Source organism: Giraffa tippelskirchi, chromosome 9, assembly GCF_054371585.1.
Source record: "Giraffa tippelskirchi isolate mGirTip1 chromosome 9, T2T-mGirTip1v1.2.pri, whole genome shotgun sequence".
NCBI classification, from domain to species: Eukaryota; Metazoa; Chordata; class Mammalia; order Artiodactyla; family Giraffidae; genus Giraffa; species Giraffa tippelskirchi.
This window is the reverse complement of record NC_137283.1, coordinates 12,636,202-12,662,865: the sequence shown is the minus strand read 5'-3', so window position 1 is coordinate 12,662,865 and position 26,664 is coordinate 12,636,202. Positions and strand designations below refer to the sequence as shown.

The following is a 26,664-nucleotide window of genomic DNA, read 5'->3' as shown; positions in this document are numbered from 1 at the left end:
CTCTTACATGATCTCCAGGTTTATGCAAAGTATCCATTATCCTTTCCTTTGCCACGTCTATAGGCAGCTGCTGACTTTTTTGCAGGAACACAAGTAATTAATGGCTAACAAGAAATTTAAGGAAGAGTGAATATGAACCAAAAACAGAATAAAAACTTGTACACCTCAATCACACTTTACATTTTGTCTACATATTTTTATTTCTCTTATATTAAACCTGGTTCCTAAAAGGAGCTGGAGATATAGCTGAGAGAATGAAAGTATCCACATACCCAGGAGTTAAGCAATATAAGGAAACCCGTCACTTAACCAACAGACCATGAGATCATGCAGGAAGTTCTGACTGGGGATCTGCAGAAAGAATGGCTGCAGAATGGAGGTGCCATCAATAGTGAAAGTAACTGGCATTAAGATAGAGATGACTTACTATCAAATCCTTGGGGGTGCTATTCCTTTCTTTAGTCCCATTTGTTGAGGAGTCTTGGAGAATGAAGTTGCGGTTAAATGTTTTAATGGTGGTTGTTGAAGACGCCTCAATTTTTTCAGCTAAAAGGAAACACATAGGAATAAGTATCATCTAAAGCTGGACTGGTGGTTAGGGAAGAAAGAGCAGCTGTCCAGTCTATCCAGATTTTTGTTCTAGACTTGGCATCTCATTCTGGGTCCATAGGTCTGACTGTGGAAACATTTTGTTCTGTTTATTTATTTGGGGGTAGATCAAATAAACCAAGGCATCATTCATTGGTGGCTTTCTGGCAAAAAGGTAGCTTGGAGATAATCTAATACAGTTTACTAACTCTTATTTGCAATTCTGAAATATAAAAGTCTCAAAAAAAAAAAAGGCAAATCTTTATGACTTTAGAGTCAAAACTGCCTGATGTAAGCTGACAAGTGGCCGTTTGAGGTCCTTGTCCCACCCGCAGAGCATTCTCATACTTGGCTGCAGGGTTACTGATGTGTGTTTATCAGACGCTACGCCAGACACCACGGGGAGGGGGCTGTCAGGAAATACGCAGCACACGTACCACATTACCTTTCTAATGTCCAAATGATCCTGAAACACATATAGACCCAAGGGTTTCAAAATAAGAGCTCATGGATCTGCAGTATATTTTAATTGTTTAGGGCTCTGTGGAATATAAAGTGGACATTCAGTAGACGTTTGTTGAACAATGAAGGGTGGAGCCAGGACTCAAACATGTATCCACTGACTTTCTACTCTTTTATTTTGTAGGCCTAAATTTCTAGTTTGGCATCCTCACTCTGTGGCTTCTGAATCCAGGGAGATGGTTGAAAACGACCAGTAGATAAGGGTGATGGGAGTGGCATTACTGAAATCCCTCTAAGTTGGGCCCTGAGTTAGATGCTTTCGGCGTGTGCTCACATCTCCCTGACGGTCACCATCCCAGCCCACTCTGACAGCATCTTGCTGTAGGCACCACCACTCTGTATTAGCCCATGAGTGATGAGGCGGATCAGAAGTACCAGGTAGTTAATATCCCTGCCCCAAATAACCTTCAAGCAAAGATGAGAGTAGAAAAACCTCATCTTCCTAATTCTTTGAGCAGGAAAGTGTGAGATATGGTTAATACTGTCTCCCAGAAGTCCCCATCAGGGTTTAGCATCATTTGCACAAAGAAGCAAACTATTAATACTAATCAAAGTACACTGTATTGGCTTAATTTCCTTCCCTGAATCATTTCTCTCTTCCCATATTCGTGTTTCTTAGAGTTACCTCTCACATCACATCCTTGTCCCAGGGTCTGCCTCTTGGAGGAAACCAAATCAAGACAGACTCTCCACAAGGGTAATTCTGGGTGAGAACACCCCATTAGATCTGGTCCTCAAACTCAGATCTCTGAGTTACTCTAAGTGAATGGGTCAGGCTTGATTCTGGGGTGGCTCTGTGGTCTGATGTAAGCATACCTTTCACCGGCGGAGCAGGCAGTTTCCTCCGCTGCTGCCTCGATGTGTCTATGGTTTGTACCTACAAACAGAACACAGGCACCCGTACGCCTTTGTGAAGCCACAGGTGTTTTACCTTCTGCATTTTCCAGGGCATGCGGTATTCCAGCAGATGGAGCAAGGGACAAACTCACCTGGTTCCTTTGCTTCTGGTTTCGTTTTCTGGTGAGGCGCCCACAGGGTGCTATGTTCAACCCTGCATTGGTCAGGGCTGAAATCCGGCTCTCAATATCAGAAATCTTAATGCAACAGAAAGACAGAATCAGTAGGCGCAAAGTCCAGGAGGAGAGAATCTTTATTAAAAGTGTTACAAACCTATAGAAAACAAATCTGCTTTGATATATGCTCATTCATTCATTCATTCAACTTCCACCAGGCACGTCTCTACCTGGTACTGTAGTGAAGAAAATAAACCACGGATCCCTCTTTGTAAATTTAATTTTCCAGTTGTTAGCTCTAGAGCATGTTACCCCTGTCAGAGGTCCCTGAGGGATAAATGGAAGCCTGGGTCATGAGTTTCCATAAATGCAAACTCTGGTCCAGGGCCACCGGGCTCAGCATAGGGGTGGGGGTGGAGTCAAGGAAGGCTTCCCTGGGAGGCAACACGCTGTGAGTTTTGAAAGGCAAATAGGAGCTGGAGATCCACCTTCCTTCTTCCATGACTCTGAGAGTCCAAAATCACAGTGCCAGGTCTTGGATGGGAGGCGGAGCAGCACCTGGTTCAAGCCCGTTTCCTCTATGAAGAGGCCAAGCGGCTTTGAGAAACTCCCTCTAGTCTCTGGGCATCGGTTTTCTTCACTATAACATTGGAAGGTCAGAAGGAGCTCAGATTTCTTCTCCAACAATGTCTTAAGGTAGATACGGAGAACAAGAGTCCACTCAGTGCTAGGAAAGAATCCCCATCTGTCCATGTCCCCAGAGGTGAAGAAGACATGGTCCCTGCTCTTAGAAAAGGGCGTCACTATGTGCCATCACCATGCTGAGTGCTTTAAATATGTGAACTCACTCATGCTTTGGTCAGAATCCTGCGAGGCAGGCACTGTCCTCTTGGTTGTACAGACGAGGAAACTGTGGCTCAGAGGGATGAATGACGCACCCAACATCTCACAGCAGAGCTCAGAACTAATGCCAGTGCCCATGCCCTCACCATGCTGCCCCATCCTCAGAGGCCTCTTGCCAAGACTTGGCACGAGAGACACTGGAGGAGGCAGGAGGAGGCCGGCAGAGCTGAGGGAGGAGGTTGGGGCCACAGCCATTTTGCTGAGATGGCGCAGCCTGAGTGTGCTGGGGCATCAGACTGGAGACCTGAAAGTGGGCCCAGCCCAATGTGTGTGCCCTCCACCCCGATGTCTTCACTGCCTTCCCTGTGTCAGTTGCTCAGTTGTGTCCGACTCTCTGTGACCCCATGGACTGTAACTGGGCCAGGCTCCTCTGTCCATAGAATTCTCCAGGAAAGAGTACTGGAGAGATAGCCAGGACATGGAAGTAACCTAGAGGTCCATCGGCAGACGAATGGATAAGGAAGTTGTGGTACATATACACAATGGAATGTTACTCAGCCATAAAAAAGAATGCATTTGACTCAGTTCTAATGAGGTGGATGAAACTGGAGCCTATTATACAGAATGAAGTATGCAGAAAGAAAAACACCAATATAGTATATTAACGCATATATATAGAATTTAGAAAGACGGTAACAATGATCCTATATGCAAGGCAGCAAAAGAGACAGAGATGTAAAGAACAGACTTTTGGTCTCTGTGGGAGAAGGTGAGGGTTGGATGATTTGAGAGAGTAGCATTGAAACATGTATATTACCATATGTGAAATAGGTGACCACTGCAAGTTCGATGCACGAAGCAGGGCACTCAAAGCCAGTGCTCTGGGACAACCCTGAGGGAGGGGGTAAGGAGGAAGGTGGGAGGGGGTTCAGGATGGGGGGACACATGTGCACCTATGGCTGATCCATGTTGATGTATGGCAAAAACCACCACAATATTGTAAAGTCATTATCCCCCAATTAAAATAAATAAATTAAGAAAAAAAGAATAGTGGAGTGGGTTGCCATCTCCTTCTCCAGGGGATCTTCCCAATCCAGGGACTGAACCTGGGTCTCTTGCATTGCAAGCAGATTCTACCATCTGAGCCACCTGGAAAGCCCATTGCCTCCCCTGTCCCTAAGCTATTTTGTGCTGCGCGAGACAAATTCTAATTCTGCTGTCATTTACTGAGGGCTTCTTTGGATGAAGCCCATGGGGAGAGCTGCTATAGGAAATGCAGAGAGGGTCTGAAAGGGCAGCAAATATGGGAGATGCTTCCCCTATCCCGGCAGTCTTACTCAGAGAAGGAGGAGGAGGCAGGTAAAGGCCAGGACTGTGGCAGCTGGTGAAAGAACACTAGTGAAGCTGCCCAGCAGCCAGTCCCCAGCAGGGGCCACTGTGCAGCCCTTGTCCCTCCCTGCCCCCCAGATGCCTTCCTATTCTGATTCCTCAAATTTCACACTGAGGAGGGCATTCCCTTGGTTTAGAGACAAACAGATTGCTGATAAACTGTTATCAGTCATTAGCAACTGGTGTGAGTGAGACACCCACACTCTCTCCTGGAAACAGTTTTGATGGAGGGATTTGCTCAGAGGGCTCCTCCCCTTGAAGATAGCAAGTTGCTGATCTCCTGATTTGCTGACTGCCAGGCTCTGGAATAAGAAGGGTTAATTCTTCCTGCTTTAGTCCACGGGCAAAGAATGAAGAAAGAGGAAAGAAGATTGCTGAGGGTTTGTTTCACCTGCATTTTATCTATCTATCTATCTGCCTATCTATCTATCATTTTCTGTCTAATTGTGTTCCATTAATTCCTAAGACCGAATATCCAGGGACCCTTACCCTCACTCTTAATAGAAGGGGATGACCAGTTCAGTTCTGAGTTTTCTGGGAGCCAAAGCAAAAAGATCAGTGTAGGACTCTGTGTTCACAGATAAAGACCAAGTATTTAGGAGAACAGTTTTTCCTGATATTAAGAGTTGAGAGAGACTTTTCCCAGGAATGCTCACAGAGGTGACCCTGAAGGACACAGTGGACAGCTGTTCTTAGCACGCTGCCCCGTGGACTGTTCTGCAGTCTCCTTGAGCACTGGGCAATCCTGTCCCAAAGGTAAACTTCAAGGTGAAAGCGTCCCCGGAATCTGACCTAATCTAAGAACATAATTCAGCACATCTACCCTCCAGGCAGAACCTCCTACCATCCCGAAGGGCACCCTCTGTGACATCTCCTGTGAGACTCCACTCTGGACAAGAACAGGCAACAAGGAATGAGGCATCCTTCTCTGGCAGTAACTGCAGAACAAGGAGAGTCTCCATGCTAATAGAGGTTCCCACATTAAAAAGACTTGTCAAGATGATGGCAGGGCTGACAACCTCCTATGCAAATAAGGACTCTTATGCAAGTGGACATGCCTGATGGCAGGACCAGCACATTTTTTTTTCAGGAAACCGCACAGCACAGGCTGGTAAAGAATGTGGACTGTGAGGTCAGAAGGACTTGGCTTAAATTCCTGGCTTCATCACTTTCTAGCATTTGAGTTTGGTTTAACCATTCTGAGCCTCATTTTCTCCAGATATAAAAAGAGGAAAATAATAATAGCCATTCAGTGGGGTTGCTGAGAGGATTATATACAATAATGAGTTCAAAGGTTAAGCCCAACTCCTGGCCCAAAGTAAGCTCACTGGTGACATTACTGATGACGTTACTGTAATATTTAACAACAAGTAATTAATAGGCACATTTAAGGAGCTTCCCTGATGGCTCAGTGGTAAAGAATCTGCCAGCCAATGCAGGATATGCGGGTTTGATCCCTGGGTTGGAAAGATCCCCTGGAGAAGGAAATAGCAACCCACTCCAGTTTTCTTGCCTGGAAAGCCCCATGGACAGAGGAGCCTGGCAGGCTATAATCCATGGGGTTGCAAAGAGTCAGACACAACTGAGCTACTAAACAACAACAACAAGGCACATTCAAACACATGTAAAATAGATATTTTGGATGCCAGGATTTTCTGCCATAAAACATGGCTCCAGTAATTTAAGCCTAGAAAAATTTGGAAGCGCAAATAACTAATTATCCAATAAAACCCTCCCAGTCATCCATAAACAATATTACTTCCTGCCAAGCCATTTGAGAAATATTTGCTGCAAAATACACCCCCAGAAACAAATGATTTGATTCTATTTTATATCACACTGACTACAAATTGATTAAATGTTGAGGAGCATTTGTGGGAAATGATCTTTATTTGAGGAGAGTTGCTCTTCAGCCATTCTTGCTGGTAATAAACAGTCAACAGGGTCATATGTGATGAGCCCATTCCCAGGCCATTCCTAGCACAGAACTGATGCCCTCCCATTCTCAAGAGTGCTTAATGGTATCAGCAGTTGTGATTTTTGACTCTTTAAAATAGAAATATTTATTTAAAAATAATTATCACCTAGGACTGTCATCTTCTCTGTCCAGAGATGGTTTCTACTGATGCCCATTCCCTAAAGGATGCAAGTTTTGAGATGCAGGGTCTACAGAAATATCAGTGAACCCGGGATCTACACTGAGCTTATGCTGCAGAGACCAGCATTTTTCGTGGGTCCCTGAATATGCATATGTCCACAGACTGCAGTCTGAGAATCGGTTATTTAGTCCACAGTCGATTCTGATCCGGAATCAGAGGCTAAGAGGCTATTCATGAAAACTGCAAACAAGCATCTTCAGAAAGTTACAGATAATATAGTAATTAGCTCTAAAACAGCCACATTGACAATCATGCAAAATACTGGTCTAAGAATTCTACACTTCATTTTTCATTCATTTATTCCTCTCAATGTTATTGGGCCTCAAACCTGTGTCAGGTGTTATGTTAGGCACTGGACTTATGGTGTTAAGCTAGACAGCTAGAGTCCTGTTCTCAAGAAGCTTTCAGTCTATCGTGGGGCACACTGGCATTAAATAGGTAATCAACAGCAAGATAAAGGTTAGGGAGGCTGGTCTTGGGGTGGAGTGGGAGCCTCTATAGCAAGGGTCAGAGAATTTGTCAAAGAGGAAGATGGCATAGGTGTGGAAGACATATATTATCAAGGCTATAATTGGGGAGAGGAGGGCTGCACTTTAAAAAGGAGGATTTAAAAGGTCCTGGGAGGACCATGTCCACGAAGTCTGCTGAAGATGGCAGGAATGGACAGATACAAAGGCTTAGCGATGACTCTTGTGGGAGATGAGGTACCCCCTCTTTTTGCCTCCACCTGGGCATAGAGGAGAGTTCTTACCTGGATCTCGGCATGGTGGACCTGGGCTGCTGCCGTGGCCACTTGGTCCTCCAGATCTGCCAGTTCAGTCTCATCTGTGCCACTGTGGATGCATCGGGCGGCATCCTCTAGCTCACTCAGCTGGCCTTCAAGTCCGTACACAGTGCCTGCCGCCAGGTACACCTGCAGAGGAGGCATGGCCTTTGAGCTCAGGTCTGTGGACCTGGGACTAGTGGGGCCCTTTCAGGGGATGCTATAATTCAGGGGAGTGAGAAAGAATTAGACTCAACATTGGAAAAAGAGATAGGGAATCCCACATCTATAAACATTCTTTACACTTAAGTGGTAACATAAGGTCTTGCCACCCCCTCACTGTTAGCCACACCCCCTCTTCCCCCAACCTTTCCTGCAAGAAAAAGTAGTTTGCAAATGCTAAAAATATGATAAAATATCAGATAAAATAGACTTTAAAACAAAGGCTGTGAAAAGAGACAAAGATGGACACTACATAATGATCAATCCAAGAAGAAGATATAACAATTATAAATATATATGCACCCAACATAGGAGCACCACAGTATGTAAGACAAATGCTAACAAGTATGAAAGGGGAAATTAACAATAACACAATAATAGTGGGAGACTTTAATACCCCACTCACACCTATGGATAGATCAACTAAACAGAAAATTAACACAGAAACACAAACTTTAAATGATACAATAGACCAGTTAGACCTAATTGATATCTATAGGCCATTTCACCCCAAAACAATGAATTTCACCTTTTGCTTAAGAGCACACGGAACCTTCTCCAGGATAGATCACATCCTGGGCCATAAATCTAGTCTTGGTAAATTAAAAAAAATTGAAATCTTTCCAAGCATCTTTTCTGACCACAATGCAGTAAGATTAGATGTCAATTACAGGAGAAAAACTAATAAAAATCCCAACATATGGAAGCTGAACAACACGCTGCTGAATAACCAACAAATCACAGAAGAAATCAAAAAAGAAATCAAAATATGCACAGAAGCGAAAGAAAATGAAAACACAACAACCCAAAACCTATGGGACACTGTAAAAGCAGTGCTAAGGGGAAGGTTCATAGCAATACAGGTGTACCTCAAGAAACAAGAATAAAGTCAAATAAATAACCTAACTCTACACCTAAAGCAACTAGAAAAGGAAGAAATGAAGAACCCTAGGGTTAGTAGAAGGAAAGAAATCTTAAAAATTAGGGCAGAAATAAATGCAAAAGAAACAAAAGAGGCCATAGCAAAAATCAACAAAGCCAAAAGCTGGTTCTTTGAGAAGATAAATAAAATTGACAAACAATTAGCCAGACTCATCAAGAAACAAAGGGAGAAGAATCAAATCAACAAAATTAGAAATGAAAATGGAGCGATCACAACAGACAACACAGAAATACAAAGGATCATAAGAGACCATTATCAGCAACTATATGCCAATAAAATGGACAACTTCAAAGAAATGGATAAATTCTTACAAAAGTACAACTTTCCAAAACTGAACCAGGAAGAAATAGAAAATCTCAACAGACCCATCACAAGCACAGAAATTGAAACTGTAATAAGAAATCTTCCAGCAAACAAAAGCCCAGGACCAGACGGCTTCACAGCTGAATTCTACCAAAAATTTGGAGAAGAGCTAACACCTATCTTACTCAAACTCTTCCAGAAAATTGCAGAGGAAGGTAAACTTCCAAACTCCTTCTATGAGGCCACCATCACCCTGATACCAAAACCTGACAAAGATGCCACAAAAAAAGAAAACTACAGGCCAATATCACTGATGAACATAGATGCAAAAATCCTTAACAAATTTCTAGCAAACAGAATCCAACAACATATTAAAAAGATCATACATCATGACCAAGTGGGCTTTATCCCAGGGATGCAAGGATTCTTCAATATCCACAAATCAATCAATGTAATACACCACATTAACAAATAAAATGAAAAATAAAAAAATAAAATGAAAAATAAAAAACCATATGATTATCTCAATAGATGCAGAGAAAGCCTTTGACAACATTCAACATCCATTTATGATAAAAACCCTCCAGAAAGCAGGAATAGAAGGAACATACCTCAACATAATAAAAGCTATATATGACAAACCCACATCAAACATTATCCTCAATGGTGAAAAATTGAAAGCATTGCCCCTAAAGTCAGGAACAAGACAAGGGTGCCCACTCTCACCACTACTGTTCAACATAGTTTTGGAAGTTTTGGCCACAGCAATCAGGGCAGAAAAAGAAATAAAAGGAATCCAGATTGGAAAAGAAGAAGTAAAACTCTCACTGTTTGCACATGACATGATCCTCTACATAGAAAACCCTAAAGACTCCACCAGAAAATTACTAGAGCTAATCAATGAATATAGTAAAGTTGCAGGATATAAAATCAACACACAGAAATCCCTTTCATTCCTATACACTAACAATGAGAAAACAGAAAGAGAAATTAAGGAAACAATTCCATTCACCATCACAACGAAAAGAATAAAATACTTAGGAATATATCTACCTAAAGAAACAAAATATCTATATATATAGAAAACTATAAAACACTGGTGAAAGAAATCAAAGAGGACACAAATAGATGGAGAAATATACTGTGTTCATGGATCGGAAGAATCAATATAGTGAAAATGAGTATACGACCCAAAGCAATCTATAGATTCAATGCAATCCCTATCAAGCTACCAACGGTATTTTTCAGAGAACTAGAACAAACAGTTTCACAATTTGTATGGAAATACAAAAAACCTCAAATAGCCAAAGCAATCTTGAGAAAGAAGAATGGAACTGGAGGAATCAACCTGCCTGACTTCAGTCTCTACTATGAAGCCACAGTCATCAGGACAGTATGGTAGTGGCACAAAAACAGAACTATAGATCAGTGAAACAAAATAGAAAGCCCAGAGATAAATCCACGCACCTATGGACACCTTATCTTTGACAAAGGAGGAAAGAATATACAATGGAGAAAAGCTAATCTCTTTAACAAGTGGTGCTGGGAAAACTGGTCAACCACTTGTAAAAGAATGAAACTAGAACACTTTCTAACACCATACACAAGAATAAACTCAAAATGGATTAAAGATCTAAATGTAAGATCAGAAACTATAAAACTCCTAGAGGAAAACATAGGCAAAACACTCTCTGACATAAGTCACAGCAGGATCCTCCATGACCAACCTCCCAGAATATTGGAAATAAAAGCAAAAATAAACAAATGGGACCTAATTAAACTTAAAAGCTTCTGCACAACAAAGGAAACTATAAGCAAGGTGAAAAGACAGCCTTCAGAATGGGAGAAAATAATAGCAAATGAAGCAACTGACAAAGAATTAATCTCAAAAATATACAAGCAACTCCTGCAGCTCAATTCCAGAAAAATAAACGACTCAATCAAAAAGTGGGCCAAAGAACTAAACAGACGTTTCTCCAAAGAAGACATACAGATGGCTAACAAACACATGAAAAGATGTTCAACATCACTCATTATCAGAGAAATGTAAATCAAAACCACAATGAGGTACCATTTCACGCCCGTCAGAATGGCTGCTATCCAAAAGTCTACAAGCAATAAATGCTGGAGAGGGTGTGGAGAAAAGGGAACCTCTTACACTGTTGGTGGGAATGCAAACTAGTACAGCCACTATGGAGAACAGTGTGGAGATTCCTTAAAAAACTGGAAATAGAACCGCCATATGACCCAGCAATCCCACTGCTGGGCATACACACCGAGGAAACCAGAATTGAAAGAGACACGTGTACCCCAGTGTTCATCGCAGCACTGTTTACAATAGCCAGGCCATGGAAGCAGCCTAGATGCCCATCAGCAGATGAATGGATAAGGAAGCTGTGGTACATATACACAATGGAATATTACTCAGCCACTAAAAAGAATACATTTGAATCAGTTCTAATGAGGTGGATGAAACTGGAGCCTATTATACAGAGTGAAGTAAGTCAGAAAGAAAAACACCAATACAGTATACTAACACATATATATGGAATTTAGAAAGATGGTAATGATAACCCTGTATGCGAGACAGCAAAAGAGACACAGATGTATAGAACAGTTTTTTGGACTCTGTGGAAGAGGGCGAGGGTGGGATGATTTGGCAGAATGGCATTGAAACATGTATATTATCATATGTGAAACGAATCGCCAGTCCAGGTTCGATGCATGATACAGGGTGCTCGGGGCTGGTGCACCGGGATAACCCAGAGGGATGGGATGGGGAGGGAAGTGGGAGGGGGGTTCTGGATGGGGAACACATGTACACCCATGGCAGATTCATGTGAATGTATGGCAAAACCAATACAATATTGAAAAGTAATTAGCCTCCAATTAAAATAAATAAATTTATATAAAAAAATAAAAATATGATAAAATAGTATAAAAATGCATGAGATGAGCTACATAAATGGTGAATTTGTCCAGCAACTATAACAACCATAGTATCAAGACAGAGGAAACAAGGAGAAAAACTCATGATGTAGTTTTTCCAATAAAAATTTTGGTTGGCATTTAGTAATTGGGAAAAATTCAGAGAACACAAAAGAGGTGAAATTAATTTAAAACAATTACAAATTTTGAGTGAATTATCTCTGAACAGGTACTATTAGCTTGCTTGAATCAGGTTAAGGGAATGAAAAGGAACCTGAAATTTGTAATACTTTATTTCTGAGAAAATAGTATGATGTTGAGAAGCACGTAAAATCTGTTTAATGTAAGACAGCTGGTAAAGAATCCGCCTGCAATGCAGGAGACCTGGGTTTGATCCCTGGGTTGGGAAGATCCCCTGGAGAAGGGAAAGGCTGCCCACTCCAGTATTCTGGCCTGGAGCATTCCATGGATTGTATAGTCCATGGGGTCACAAAGAGTCCAGCATGACTGAGTGATTTCCACTTTCACTGAAAATTAAAGAGAAAATAAGATAGAAGTAATTTGAGGGAAAATTAAAGGAAAAATTACTTTGGCTTATGAGTTTATAATGTGATTCTCATAAAAGTGGGCAAACAAGGAAATTCCTGGTGGTCCAGTGGTTAGGACTCCAAGCTTCCGCTCCAGGGGGCGGGGGGCACGGGATTGATTCTGGGCCAGGGATCTAAGATCCTGAATCCTGCATGCCATGTGGCGAGGCCAAAAAACAAAAACGGGGGCAAAAAGAAAGTAAATCGTTGGAATAATTCAGGCTGAGGGATGCTGGACAGGGTGAATGAAACAAATGCCCCTTCAGCCTAATTAACAATGTGATGAAACAATGGACAACACAGGAGCAAGATATATCTAGAGAAGGTAATTAATTAAAGAGAGATTCATGAGGTTTAATCAATGTATATAAAGCTCTAAACATGTCATCACAACCATTTTGAGTTGATCTGAATGATAGGCACCGCCCCTTCTTCAACAGTTCTTTTAACTTGAGGTAAAAATATAACAGAGTTAGGCAATCCAAGAGCCGTGCACGTAGATCACTGAGTGATGCTGAGTGTTGACGAGGAGGGCAAAGACCCCTGAGATATTCCAACTCGGTCAATTCCTTGGCATGATTCATACATCTGTGTGAAAACTGGCAATTTTACAAAACTTTTCAGTGTGGAACAAAAGCAAGTCCAGGTGTGATGAAAGCAAATTTGACTGTGCATCACCAGACACGACTAGCTGGGCTGTGGGAGCTTCTAGCAGTGACTGCCATGTCTGGCGTCACTTCGGGTGATTCATCGGTCACACAGGGGTCATACATCAAATGTCTGCTGGCCATCGCCCTATTTCAGTTTGCCCTTAGTGTTATATTTCTTTTTCACATGCAAGTATTAGAGAACTTCTGTTTTTTAAAAGATCTTCACAGTTTAATACAGCCATATGTTCTTTATCTTCAAAATAAGAAAACCTTTATTTTTGTCCGATGAAGAAAATGATGACTATTTCAAAGCTATTTGAGGGGAGAAAAAGCTGTGAGGTTGAAAAATTATCTTCAGAAAGGGAGAAAGATTAAAGACAGAGAAAGAGGGAAGAAGAAGTAGGAGAAGAGGAAGAGGAGGAGGAGGGAGGGGGAGAGAGGAGAAAGATCAGAGAGATGGCCGTGACAGTTTGAGTTTGGATATTATATTGTTGGTACCCACACCCAAAATGGTGAATTTATTTTGATATGATCATTTAAAACATAAACTGAGAGCTTTGCACAATGAATCAACATTTGTAATTATGATTTAAATAAAATGAATAATTTAAGTGTGTCAGTGGTTAAACACGACTTGACATAAGATCTCATAACCTTGATATTTCCAGAAACATGGAAAACTAAATGTCGTCATACCCTACGGCCGTATCAACTTAATAGCATCTTGTTGTTCTCTTGCCAACATAGTCATCCACCAATATTCCTTATTTTCTCTGCCAAGACAAAGCAGTATGAAATCGCTCCAAGTGCTCAGCAAGGCCAGAATGTTCATCTTTTACTCTGTGTTCCCTGAGAGGCTGCTTTCCTGGCACTAGTGGAGTGGGGAGGTTCAGAGGTTTGGCACTGACACCCATTCCACAGGAACTTACAAGCAAGGGGATGGCGCCTAAAGGATTAGAGGAGGGTGATGATGGTGATGACAATGATGATGATCATGGCAGGTATTTATTGAGCCAGAGGGCTGGTGCCAGATTTCATTCCTTTATCCACCCTGCCCTATGACGGTGTGCTCAGTCATGTCCAGCTCTTTGGGACCCCATGGACTGGAACCCACCAGGCTCCTGTGTCCTTGTGATTTCCCAGGCAAGGATATTGGAGTGGGTTGCCATTTCCTCCTCTAGGGGATCTTCCCAGCCCAGGGATCGATCCCCCGTTTCCCACATCTCCTGCACTGCGGGTGGATTCTTTACTACTGTGCCACCGGGGAAGCCCAATCTATGATTACCATGATACTTAATCTCAACTGGAATGTTATGACGATTTATATTTCAAACTTTGGCGTAAAGGTACTAGAGTTACTGTGGTTACAGATGGACATGATACTGGCTCTGTGGCCAGGCTGAAATAACAAAAATTAACATGCTACATAATGAAAATGTTATTCTAGTCTTAAAAATAACCCATTTGAAAACTGTTAACTTGGTATTGCTTGCTTAATTACAGTGCACTTTTGGCAAGAAATATGGTTACCACATCTGAGTAATCTACGTCCCCTCCAAATTCTAGTCACTGATGCCTGTGACCCCACTGACTGGCTCCTGGTTCAACAAGCCTTTCTTAAACTGTTCAATGGATGAGAATAAGTGTTTCATTAAGGAAGGACATTATGGTCAAAGCCCCTAGGATACAGAACATTAAACAGATTTCTTATTGTAGAATTTCTCAGAGGCTTTAATGTGCTAACATGTATCTCAATTTTCCTATAAAGAGTTTATGGGTTTCTCAAGCCCAGGGACGGCGGAGCCTGGTGGGCTGCCATCTATGGGGTTGCACAGAGTCGGACACGACTGAAGCGACTTAGCAGCAGCAGCAAGCCTGTTTGATCTTAGAGCATCTTGTTGGACTTGGCTTCCATGAAATACACTTTAGGGGACTAAGGTTAGACAGTAACAGACAGTATTTCTTTTCTTATTCTCTGAGAGCAGAGAGCTATGATCACTTCCAGAAGTTCTACCTCACCTGCTATGGGGGCTGTTCAAGGGCTTTGAGAAGGAAGATCAACCTCCTCTGCCTGGTCTTGGACTGTGGGGCAGAGGTGGGTGCCCCCATGGCTGTCCCACTGTGCCTGATACCACTAATTGCATACTACAGAGTATTTGGTGTCACTGAAAGTTTTAGGGTAGAAGTAAAAAACTAAGATCATGGCACCCAGTCCCATCACTTCATGGCAAATAGATGGGGAAACAGTGACAGACTATTTTCTTGGGGTCCAAAATCACTGCAGATGATGACTGCAGCCATGAAATTAAAAGATGGTTGCTCCTTGGAAGAAAAGCTATGGCCAACCTAGACAGCATATTAAAAAGCAGAGACATTACTTTGCTGACAAAGGTCCACGGGTTTTCCAGTAGTCATGTATGGATGTGAGAGTTGGACTATAAAGAAAGCTGAGCACCGAAGAATTGATGCTTTTGAACTGGGGTTTTGGAGAAGACTCTTGAGAGTCCTTTGGACAGTCAGGAGATCAAGCCAGTCAATCCTAAAGGAAATCAACCCTGAATAGTCATTGGAAGGACTGAGGCTGAAGCTGAAGCTCCAATACTTTGGCCATCTGATACAAAGAACTGACTTCATTGGAAAAGACCCTGATTCTGGGAAAGATTGAAGGCAGTAGGAGAAGGGGACAACAGAAGATGAGATGGTTGGATGGCATCACCAACCCAATGGACATGAGTTTGGGTAAACTCCGGGAGTTGCTGCTGGACAAGGAAGCCTGGCATGCTGCAGTCTATGGGGTCACAAAGAGTCCAACATGACTGAGCGACTGAACTGAACTGAAAAGGAAGTTGAGACTGTTCCTCCACTGGATCTGTGACTGGGAATTATGGGGTACCCCAGGTGGTCTCTGTCAGAGGAAGATCTTTAGATGAGGGTGTAATGGTGAGGGAGCCCACTCATCCTGCCCTCTCACAACCCTGCATAATCCCACAAGGTGGCCTGGTGGGCTCCGCCATTCACCCCACAGGTTTGAGAATGGTCAAGCTGGTTATTTTCTGTTGATCCCTAGATCCGTTTTCCATTCTTCTCTGCTCTGTTCTGTTCTCAGTGAGGCTGAACTATACAAACTTTACCATCAAGGATCCCTTGCTGGCAGGGATGGGTTTAGCCAATGAGAAGATCAAAGGCAGGAGGAGAAAGAAGTTAGAGCCTCCCCCCATCCCCTTTCCTTCCTGGATTCTGTGGCATCAGCTCCCACTAGGGGATGCTCTTCTAGGCTCCAGCTCTCCCTGGGCTATAATGGCCTGGGGGTGGTGGCTACTTCCTCCTACTGCTACTTTCTGGGCACTGCAGCATCCCTTAACCTTACCCAGACCTGAGTCAATACTCACTTCCTGAAACTCTCCTCTCCCAGCCAGACCCCTACAGGTACAGTAGGACCCTGTGCTTCAGAGGTCCCCAGGCATTCAATCTGAGAAACTGAGTCTCCACTGTGTGTGTAGGGAAGGCTGGCATTGGTCTGAGGTTCCTCCCACCTTTAGGTGAGACAGAGCTGACTTTACAACTAGGCAGCAGGTTAGAAGTGTCAAAGTTAAGAGACTAAGGAAATTCTAAAATCCCTATTTGTTTTTGTTCAGTCGTGTCCAACTCTTTGCAACTTCATAGACTGAAGCACGCCAGGCTCCCCTGTCTTTCACTATCTCCTGGAGTTTGCTCAGATTCATGTTCATTGAGCTGGTGATGCTACCTAACCATCTCATCCTTTGCCACCCTCGTCTCCTTTTGCCTTCCATCTTTCCCAGCATCAGGGTCTTTTCCAATGAGCCCATGCCCTCCTCCCCCCAAGTAAGTGGATTAACAAGGCAGTTCATGGAAAGAGGAAATTTGACCTGTGGATGTGACATATTTCATTTTATGTAGCTCTGAAATCTTCATAAGTCTACATAAAGGTGGACATTCTCTTGCAAATCTCCTCTTTCATCTCAGAGTCTTGGTCTGCAGAAGCCAATGTTCAGAAAGCAGACTAAGTGTTGCCATTTCTATTTCTGCTGGTCCCTGGGCTCCTTGGCACAAAGGAGAAAGGCAGCAGAGGAATGAGGAGCAGGAGCGCTCTTTAGAACACAGACAGACAAAAGCCCTGGTTTAATTAAGTCAGCTGCACCCAGAGGCCAGTTTAAGAATCAGCTCTGCCCTTCTCCTGCTGCTCAACTGAATTCCATCCTGGAAACAGCAGAGCAAGCGACCTGCCCAGGGCTCTGTGATCTGGGGAACTGAGGAGATAAAGAAAAAATTCATCCCTTCCACGACTCAAAGACCCAGAGAATTCAAAGGAACACAGATGTAATAATCTCTTTAGAGGTGAAATTTGAAAAGCTGGACGGGGTAGGGAAGGAGGTGGAAGTAGGCAGTTAACACTTTGTGTACAAGAGAGGCATCTTAGAGGGTCTGTACAGGGAGCAGGGAGCTGTAATCCCCAGCCTTCCACTGTTGGCCTTTCTGACATCCTGAATCACTGGCTAAGAGGATGAGTTTCGGTCTCAAAGTGTTAACACATCCACGAAAAGAAACATGATGTACAATAAAAGGATCTTACAATATGAAAACTCTGCCAAGGCCATTGTATTTTTCAATACCCTCCTTAGAGGAAAAGAAAAAGGCATGCTGTCTTTGCTTTCAATGTGCCATGGGGACTGGCCGTTGTCATTTAAATCTAGATTATTTCATGCATTGCAAGTTTTTTGATACTATACTTTGTAAAGAGAAAATTCATCCCTTCCTGGTTAACCACATCGTTAATCTTTTCAGCTCTGTGTGTGCAGGATTAGGGCTACTTGAGGACTCACAGCACCTGAAAGCATTGTTACAGGCAAATTTAAAGAACCATAGACCTGCACATTAGAAGTAAAACAGTGCTTTTAAAAATGTACTGTATTCATCTGATGTAATCATGTATTGGGCTTCCCAGGTGGCGCTGGTGGTAAAGAGACCATGAGAGAGGCCAATAAAGGAAACATAAGAGCCTCAGGTTTGATCCCTGGATTGGGAAGATTCCCCAGAGGAGGGTTTGGCAACCCACTCCAGTATTCTTGCCTGGAGAATCCCATGGATAGAGGAGCCTTGTGGGCTACAGTCTGTAGGGCTGCCAAGAGTTGAAAGACTGAAGCGACTGAGCACACACACACACATGCAATCACGCATCAGATAAACATTTCTTGGGCACCTCCTCTGTGTCAGGCTCAGGACCAAGGGTGAGGGCTATCAATAGGAAAGGCAGCAGGTCCAGTTCTGTAGGAATTTATACATCTGGTTTCCAACTTGGGCATGACCGTGCTATAGTCTTCTCTCATGCCCCTGCTAAGATTTGACAATGTCTGGAGACACGTTCGACTGTCAAATCTGGGAGGGTGCAGCTTCCAGCATTGAATGGGCAGAGACCAGGGGTGCTGCCAAACATCCAGTCCTACAGTGTACAGGACAGCCCCCACAACAAAGAATTATCTAACCCAGAATCTCATTGGTGCTGATCTAATGGGAGATATGTGAGTGAACAGAAAGGGCCATGAAGTGAGGCAGACACATGCATGGGTTTTATGGGAATCCAAAGGGAGAGAGTCTTCCACTTTTCAAGTAAAACTAATCTGTTTTTTTGTTTGTTTGTTTAACTTTGAGTCATTTAGATTTGTTGTTTCAACTTCTGGCAAAAAAAAAAAAATCTTTCTAATAACATTTCCCGGTTTCTGAGAACGCTATTCATTAGAGCGTCTCCAAATTAGGTTGATTCTGCTGGGTCTGGAAAGATAGAATCACCTGACTGGCTTTGATATTGGGACTATGCCAATTGTGATGGTAATGATGGCCTGAGTGGTCATGTCCAGATTTCTTTGTGTCACCCCTGGTTGCAATGCGTTGTTGGAAAATTCTCATTGAACCTTCAGTGAGGTCTTAAAAATGACTGTAGATATCTGTATGTAAGAATCTATTTCTTTCTTTCCTCACTAGTTGGAAGGACAGAAAAATCCATTACAAGCAGACCTATCTGTGAAGCACAGCAGACGAGTTGCAATAACCTAAGCTCTGTTAGCAACCACTCTTACTCTCTGTAGTGGCACTGGCAACATTCCACATGGATCCCCACGGATCCCTTATATAATTTCTGCTCACTGCCCTCCCCACTCCCACACTGGGGTGTGCTTTTGGTTCTAATAGCTCAAACCTCTGCAGAAGACTACCTTTGAGCTACTGTAGACACTTTGAAAGTGAAAGAGTTAGTCACTCAGTCGTGTCCTACTCTTTGGGACCCTGTCTATGGTAGCCCGCCAGGTTCCTCTGTCCGTGGGATTCTCCAGGCAAGAATACTGGGGTGGGTTGCCATTCCCTTCTCCAGGGGATCTTCCTGACCCAGGGATTGAACCTGGGTCTCCCGCATTGCAGGCAGATTCTTTACTGTCTGAGTCACCAGGGAAGCAGACACTTTACCTGCATGCAGAGAGACTGAGGTGCCTGCTGGCTGTAGGAAGGGCGGTTCCTTTGCCTTAGGTCAGGACAACTCTGAGATGCAACTCACACCCCGGGAGTTGTCTGCAGGTTTGGGCCTACTCTCTAAGGGCATAGCTTTGCTTGACTTCTTCCCTCTCCCTACTCCCTTATAAGTCTCCCCTGGGAGCACTTCCCTAATAAATCAGTTGCATAGAAATCCTCATCTTGGGGTCTGCTTCTGGGGAACTGAGTCTAAGACCCTTCTGAGAATATATATGCTACAGCAGTGGTGTGTTTGTGTCCTCGCCCTCTGCGATGAGTTACATCATCAGCTTCTCCTTCCCACATGTGTGCCCTAAACAGAGCACATCCACATTGTCTTACATTTTCCTCCAGGGAAGTCAGCTGCTCATCCAGTCTCACTTGGTCTGTCCCAAGAGGAAATGTCCCCTTCTCTCTGTCAGGAGGGACAGGTGGGAACTCCCGGGGCCCTGCAGACTCAGCGATCAACTCCTCCGTGGCGTTGATGACTTTCAGGACTTCTGTGGAGATGTTGCAGAGAGAAACAGCAGAATACTTCTGTTTGGTCCAATAACAGAAGGGGACAGAAGACAAGAACAACATTAACAATGACATGGAAATTCTACATCATCATGGTGCTCATCATGAGATTGATTCTGTCATAACACACACAAACATCAATGTGCTGAAGGAATGAGAATCTCTAAAATATCTGTCCAGTCTGAGGGGACTGAGAGGAGGCCTGATGTCACTTGGCTGAGCTTCTGTAGCTCACAGTGAATTATTTCAGATTCTTAGGGAGAGAGGAAGGGGAGCTCAAGTGGAAGTTACTAGGTCCTTTGCCCACTTCTGATAGTTTCATATTTATCACCTCGTTTTTTGGATAATATTTTCGTTCCTCAGCAGACCTCAGTCACAGACTCTGTCAAACTGCATTCATGATGTAGTTCAGTGGGTCGCTTTCTGGACGGGGAGTGAGGAGGCCTGGGCTCTAGATCTAGCTGAGACGTGGGGCCTTGGTCAGGCTACTTTCCATTTCTGGAACTCAGTTCTGTCATCTGTACATTGAGAGGATTGGAAAGAGTTTCTCTGCAGCTGCTTGGTAGCCACTGTGTTGTTAGCTCACTCACATCTCTTCTCAAGCCCATTCTTCCTTGCCTGCCTTCACCACTGAGGCTGAACAGGAAATACACCCCATTTCTCAGCCTCCCCTGCAGCCAGGGGCAGTCATGTGATGTGGTTCTGCCCAGTGAGCCTGCAGGGAAAGCCCGCTGGGGTTTCTAGCAAAGCTTTTGTTTTCCTAATCAGGTGAATAGATACAGATGCTCTCCTGCCCCTGCCTTGATCATAGGTGTGCAGTTAGGAAATCAACATGAGCGAGGATGATATCAAAATGCTGAGTCAGGTGGATCAGAAAGGTGAAAGAACCTGACCCACACAGACCCTGGATCAGCTGTACTGCTGCAACTCATTCCCTGCCTCTGAAAATGCAGGAGAAAAATAATTCCCTGCCTGTTGGAGCTATTATTTATGGTTGAACACATTTCTGACTGACACAAGTCACTTCTAGTTTTTGTATTCGCGACTCAAAGTTATGATCAGTCCAGATCTGGGCCAAGGTCTTTGATGGAGTGGAGGTACTTCAGCCACAAAGAATCATCTGCATCTTTGAGTTCATCTGAACATACAGCACCAAGAAATAAGGAGGAGATCAATGTTGCTTGGCAGTAATGGTGTCCATCTATAATCAATTTTACTTAGCCCATCACAGGGTTTGCAAACTGGAAATTCAAATATTGCCCATTTCCAGGAAAGCCTGGAATTTTAATGCCTTTGGTACCTCCCAAGGTATCTTTCTGATTCACATAATCTGGACCAAATATTAATGATAGCTCTGGCTTGATCTTGCAGAGTTTGTTTCTCCAAGTAAATTCTACTACAGGTTTTTATCTTACTAGAGGAAGTTTTCAGTGGCCCTGCAACTTCACTAGGAAATCAAAGTGTCTAAGTGACAAGTCTGTGGCTGAGTTCACAGTCTAGAAGCTGGCTCTGGGCTCTGGCACATGGTCTCATACTAGAGTCTTACCCTGGCATCTATCAGTCATCCTAGGGTTAGGCCACATGTGCTCAGGGGGCAGCTCTCCAGTCAGTCTGTTCTATAATAGCTGCTTGACTCATCCAAGAGTTATGCTTCTTTTGGTTCAAGGGACTTCACTACATACCAAAAAATCGGTCTGAGTTATCAGGAAAATGAGAGGGAGGGAAGGCAATGCAGATCCGCCAGACAAAGGGTAGTGTCGGAGGGAGAACCAAGTCAACCTTTCACCTTAGGAAAAACTTGCAGAGGCTATTTTTCATTATCCAGAATCCTGTAACTCAGTGTTTTAGAGATGACCTGGACTCAAAATGTTTTGGCATGAAGTAACCACCATTGTTTGCTGAAGTCCATTGTAGAAAAGGCAACACTGTACATATAAAAACAGACTTGTTACCCTTCTCTTAGTAGATAAAGCTTGTATTTAGAAAGTTTGCCCTTAATTTGGTAGAAGAGGTGCCTCTGTACATCTTTTGAGAAGAAAGACATGTAACTAAGGGATTCAGAAAAAAAGGTTAGATGGCAGCATGATGGAAGGGCAAGTATGAACATTAACACACACCTCCCATTGGTCCAGGGTCATTAAAGAGCCAAGGACCTAAATGGGAAGGACATAAGAGGTGCTTAAACAGAAAGAGTTATCTGCATCTTGATGCCCACAGAACATACAATATCAAAGTGATGAGCTGGACATCAGTGTTGCTTGGTATTCATTTTTCCTTTCCAGCCATAAATAGCCTTGTTTATTCAATCATAGGAGTTGCCAGCTGGAAGCCAAATAGTGCCTAGAGGCATGTGGGTTTTTTTTTTTTCCTGACAAGAATGCCTTCTGTGAGATAAGCACCTCCCAGTTCTCTGCAGTCCCCACCACTAATTTGTCTACATCTCTTATTGGGGGTTGGTGATGTGCTGACTCTACCCCAGGTGCTGGGAAGAAGCAGTGAGCAGTGAGTGAAATCCCTGCCCCCACGGCATGCCTTCAGCTCTACCCCAGTGACCTGACACGGCGACATACTTTCCTGACCCCCTGAAAATATTTGCGTTTGTCATTAATTGAGAGTGAGCGGTCACGCACCAGAGTTTCGCTCACAAGGTCCGTGGTCCCATTCAGAAGGCAACCAGCCTCCAGCTGGGGAAGGGACTGAAAAAAAAAATTACATGGAAACTGGACAAGATGACTCTGGTTGGTTGGTGTCCCAGTTCAGCTCTCTACTGGGAAACAAACTGGAACCCATGAGCACTCGGAGGGAATTTATCCCATCTCTAGGAAATCGGATGTTTCTTGCCTGTCCTACAGGAGTGTTGCTGACTTGCTTGGATGTGAGCACAGGAGTGGACAGGGCACCTACTGGGAGTGAAGATAAGTGGGATTTAATTAGCTCTGTGATAGGAGCAGGGCACCCAACCTCCTCATTCCTTAGTTAACTCACTAGCCCAAGAAGAGATTAGATTTGTCACAAGGCTCACACTGTCTTGTTATGTAAATGTCCTGTTCCCTGCCCAGTCTAGATTTAAAAGTCGAAAGCACCGTCTACAATTGTGTGAAATAAAGCTATATTTAGCGCCGGACAGGGTTTTGTTCAGATGAAAAAGCTGGTGAGGATTCAGAGGTGCTGGCAGGGAGCCCTGTATGGGGGAGAAACAAAAATCTAAAGCAGCCTTCCTGCTTTATTGCTTACAGCCCCAGAGACACGAGCTGAATGACACAAAGCATGATCTCGGAGCCAGAGAGGGCTTTCTACGATGGCAGCTGACATTACTCTGCACTTTCATTGTAGGATGGATCAAATGTGACAAGTCCATGGTATCAGATAAGGGAGAGGTGAAAGTGTGGAGAAAACCAGCTGACAGATTAGGGGCCACTGCAGAACAGGAAGGCTGGACTCAAAGACACTCAAGGCCAAGGGCCCCACAGATGACAGAATGAAATGGCCAGTGTGCCTAAGTAGTAACCAAATTCATCCTTCTAGCGATCAAATAAACACAAACAACAAACTTACTAAGCGCCAGGTAGATGCACGACTCCTTTTCAAAATGCTCAGGATAGCCAATACTGCTTTTCCAGGGTGGAACAGGGGCTTTCAGGTGTTGCCCTGGCAGGGATGTATTTCTTGTGATGCACCAACACTCCCTGGTCCCTTGACCACATGTGGTCACCACTGAGAGCCTGGGTGTCCACCTCTAGGGTCTGGTCTGTGTCACAGCCATTTGTGGAACACCGAATCCATAATATCAACTTCACAATCACCAGACTATAACCAACAGTCCATGCTTGGGGTTCCGAAGGTGATGAGAAACCTCCCGTGTTTTCCTCCATCACTCACCAGTGAGGCAATGAAACCAGTGTCCATCTCAACAAAGACTCAGCTTCCTGCTTGACCGTAACCAACAACAGGACCAGTTCAAACCTTTAAGGAGGCGATGTACCACTCTGAGGCTGGAGCCTGCCCCAATGGCCATGTTAATGGACTGGAGGAAGAAGACCATGTCAGGACCCAAGTCATAAATCCCACCTGGATCTTTTCTCTTCCCTCTGAGGACCGTGGGGCAGAGCAGACTCTGCCTTTACTTTATATCTCACTACTCACAAACTTATTTTTGCCTTTTCATACTGTTCATGGGGTTCTCAAGGAAAGAATACTGAAGTAGTTTGCCACTCCACTTCTCCAGTGGACTACGTTTTGTCAGAGAAGACTCTTGGAACGCGAGGAGAGCAAACCAGTCAATCCTAAAGGAAATCAACCCTGAATATTCACTGGAAGGACTGATGCTGAAGCTCATGCCCTTTTTCTTTCTATAAAAACATGTTTCTAGGAACAAATTCTCCCTTCTTTTACTCTTCCTTATAAACCGTTTTCCAAAGACTCGCAGCACGTAAAGTGTCACCAGGCGGAGATTCTGAGTCTTTAGAATTCAAAAGTAGAAAATATCTCCATCCTAAACACTAGATATCCCTGCTTATTTACAACCCTTGCAAATTCTCCTAAGAATGTTCCAGTGTCATCATTCATTACAAAGCTTTGTGTTGGACAAAGAACTACAAACTCATTCCAAGCCGGAATAAGCATGCATGCTCCTTGCCAGAGTGGCTCAAGCTTGTGAACATGTGGGCAGAGGGGCTCCTTAGGTGCCTGGCTTAATAGGAAGAGAACAGGGTGGAATGTTGGAGGGCCGATCCCAGGTCCGGCTCCACCCTTGGGTGTGTGCGTGCATGTGTGTCTGCCAGTCTCAGCTGCGCCAAATCAGATCCAGTGTCTGGCTGTGTGGTGAACTGGGATTGTGACAAAGGCCTGGGGCATGTATTCATGTGACCTGATGTAAGCCTTGATATGACAGAGCCTAATACAATGTGGGGGAAAAAGCTTTGAGGATTAAATGATATGTTCAGATTTCTGGGGCAGAAGAGGGAACTTCGGGGATGGTTCTGACACCTATAACAAGCCCTAAACACGTAGAAGATGAAGGGGCATTGATATTAGGGTTTTTGTGAGATTTAGAAGTGGGCAGTATGCTCTGAGGTCCATGGGTCCATGACACGTCGGCAGGGTCTTGCAACGGGCCTCCTTTGCCTATCGGGCTCAGCAGGTATGGCACCTAGGGCACACCATTCTTTTAGGGGGCCCATGAAAATGTCTTAACTTCTTTGAAAATTGGAAGGAAAAATAAATTGTTAGGTCTAGGCACATGTCTAAAATACATTTTGTTGTTGTTCAGTTGCTCAGTCATGTCTAATTCTTTGCGACCCCATGGTGACTACAGCACACCAGGCTTCCCTGTCCTTCACATTTCCCGGACTTTGCTCAAACTCATATCCATTGAGTTGGTGATGCCATCCAACCATCTCATCCTCTGTGGTCCCCTTCTCTTCCTGCCTTCAATCTTGCCCAGCATCAGGGTTTTTTCCAGTGAAGTCAGTTCTTTGCATCAGGTGGCCAAAATATTGAAGCTTCAGCTTCAGCATCAGTCCTTCCAGTGAATATTCAGGGTTGATTTCCTTTAGGATTGACTGGCTTGATCTCCTTGGTGTCCAAGGGACTCTCAAGAGTCTTCTCCAACACCACAGTTCAAAGGCATCAACTCTTTAGTCCTCAGTCTTTTTTATTGTCCAGCTCTCACATGTGTACATGACTACTGGAAAAACCATAGCTTTGACTAGATGGACCTTTGTCGGCAAAGCAATGCCTCTGCTTTTTAATATGCTATCTAGGTTGGTCATAGCTTTTTTCCAAGGAGCAAGTGTCTTTTAATTTCATGGCTGCAATCACCATCTGCAGTGATTTTGGAGACCAAGAAAATAAAGTCTGTCACTGTTTTCATTGTTTCCCCATCTATTTGCCATGAAGTAATGGGACTGGATGCCGTGATCTTCGTTTTTTGAATGTTGAGTTTTAAGTCAGCTTTTTTACTCTCTTCTTTCACCTTCATCAAGAGGCTCTTTAATTCCTCTTAGCTTTCTGCCATAATGGTGGTGTCATCTGCATATCTGAGGTCATTGATATTTCTCCTGGCAATATTGATTCCAGCTTGTGATTCATCCAGTCCAGCATACATAATACATAGTATTAATCTTTATACCAACATAGTTGTAAAATATGGTTTTCAATGTTTTTTGTGGAGGAAAGGGTTCACAAAGGCAGAAGTGCTCACACCCACAGAAGTCATTAGCTGGCCCTGGTCCTGCTGATCTGGAGCCTCTGTGGAGGTATCTAGTCTGGGCCGGTTCCTGGGGTGGATATGAGCAGCAACAGCCTAGTGAAGGCCTTGAGCAGGTGGGCCCCTAGCAGAGGATCATGAACACGTGGGAGACCCTCGCCCTAGATCCCCCCACATAATGGAGGGAGACAGTGGGAGTGGGTGGGTGCGCTGGTCTTGTGGTTTCCTAGTGGAGATGCATCCTAAGGTGACCTCCTCACTGTGTACACACCAGGCCGTGAGGCTTAGGAAATTCAGGTTACACTGTATGACTTCGGGGATATAATCTCTCTGAGCCTCAGCTGTGAAATGGAGATAATACCATCCAGCTCAAGGGGTTTTCGAGAAGATGGAATTGGTCAGAACACAGAGCTGTCCACGTCTACTCAAACCTCTCCCACCTGCCCTGATGGCTCAAGGTGGGCACATTACTGGTGAAGGCTGGTGGCTTAGACACCTTTTATTATGTACT

At 43.9% G+C, this 26,664-nt stretch overlaps 2 protein-coding genes across 5 annotated transcripts in view; one reads left to right on the top strand and one right to left on the bottom strand.

Moving 5' to 3' along the window:
• Nucleotides 1-26,664, bottom strand: part of MYRIP (myosin VIIA and Rab interacting protein) — a 227,693-nt gene that overhangs the window by 5,042 nt on the left and 195,987 nt on the right. For both annotated transcript variants that reach the window (XM_081527574.1, XM_081527576.1), the window contains 5 exons: nucleotides 19,769-19,963; nucleotides 7,266-7,427; nucleotides 2,100-2,204; nucleotides 1,927-1,987; nucleotides 428-546 (listed from right to left, as the gene is read on the bottom strand). In XM_081527574.1, the coding sequence (XP_081383700.1) occupies nucleotides 428-546; nucleotides 1,927-1,987; nucleotides 2,100-2,204; nucleotides 7,266-7,427; nucleotides 19,769-19,963 (642 nt within the window). The remainder of the gene's footprint in view (nucleotides 1-427; nucleotides 547-1,926; nucleotides 1,988-2,099; nucleotides 2,205-7,265; nucleotides 7,428-19,768; nucleotides 19,964-26,664) is intronic.
• The window catches only part of LOC145520641 (uncharacterized), a 279,274-nt gene that overhangs the window by 169,921 nt on the left and 82,689 nt on the right, over nucleotides 1-26,664 (top strand). The gene's annotated exons all lie outside the window — the stretch shown is intronic.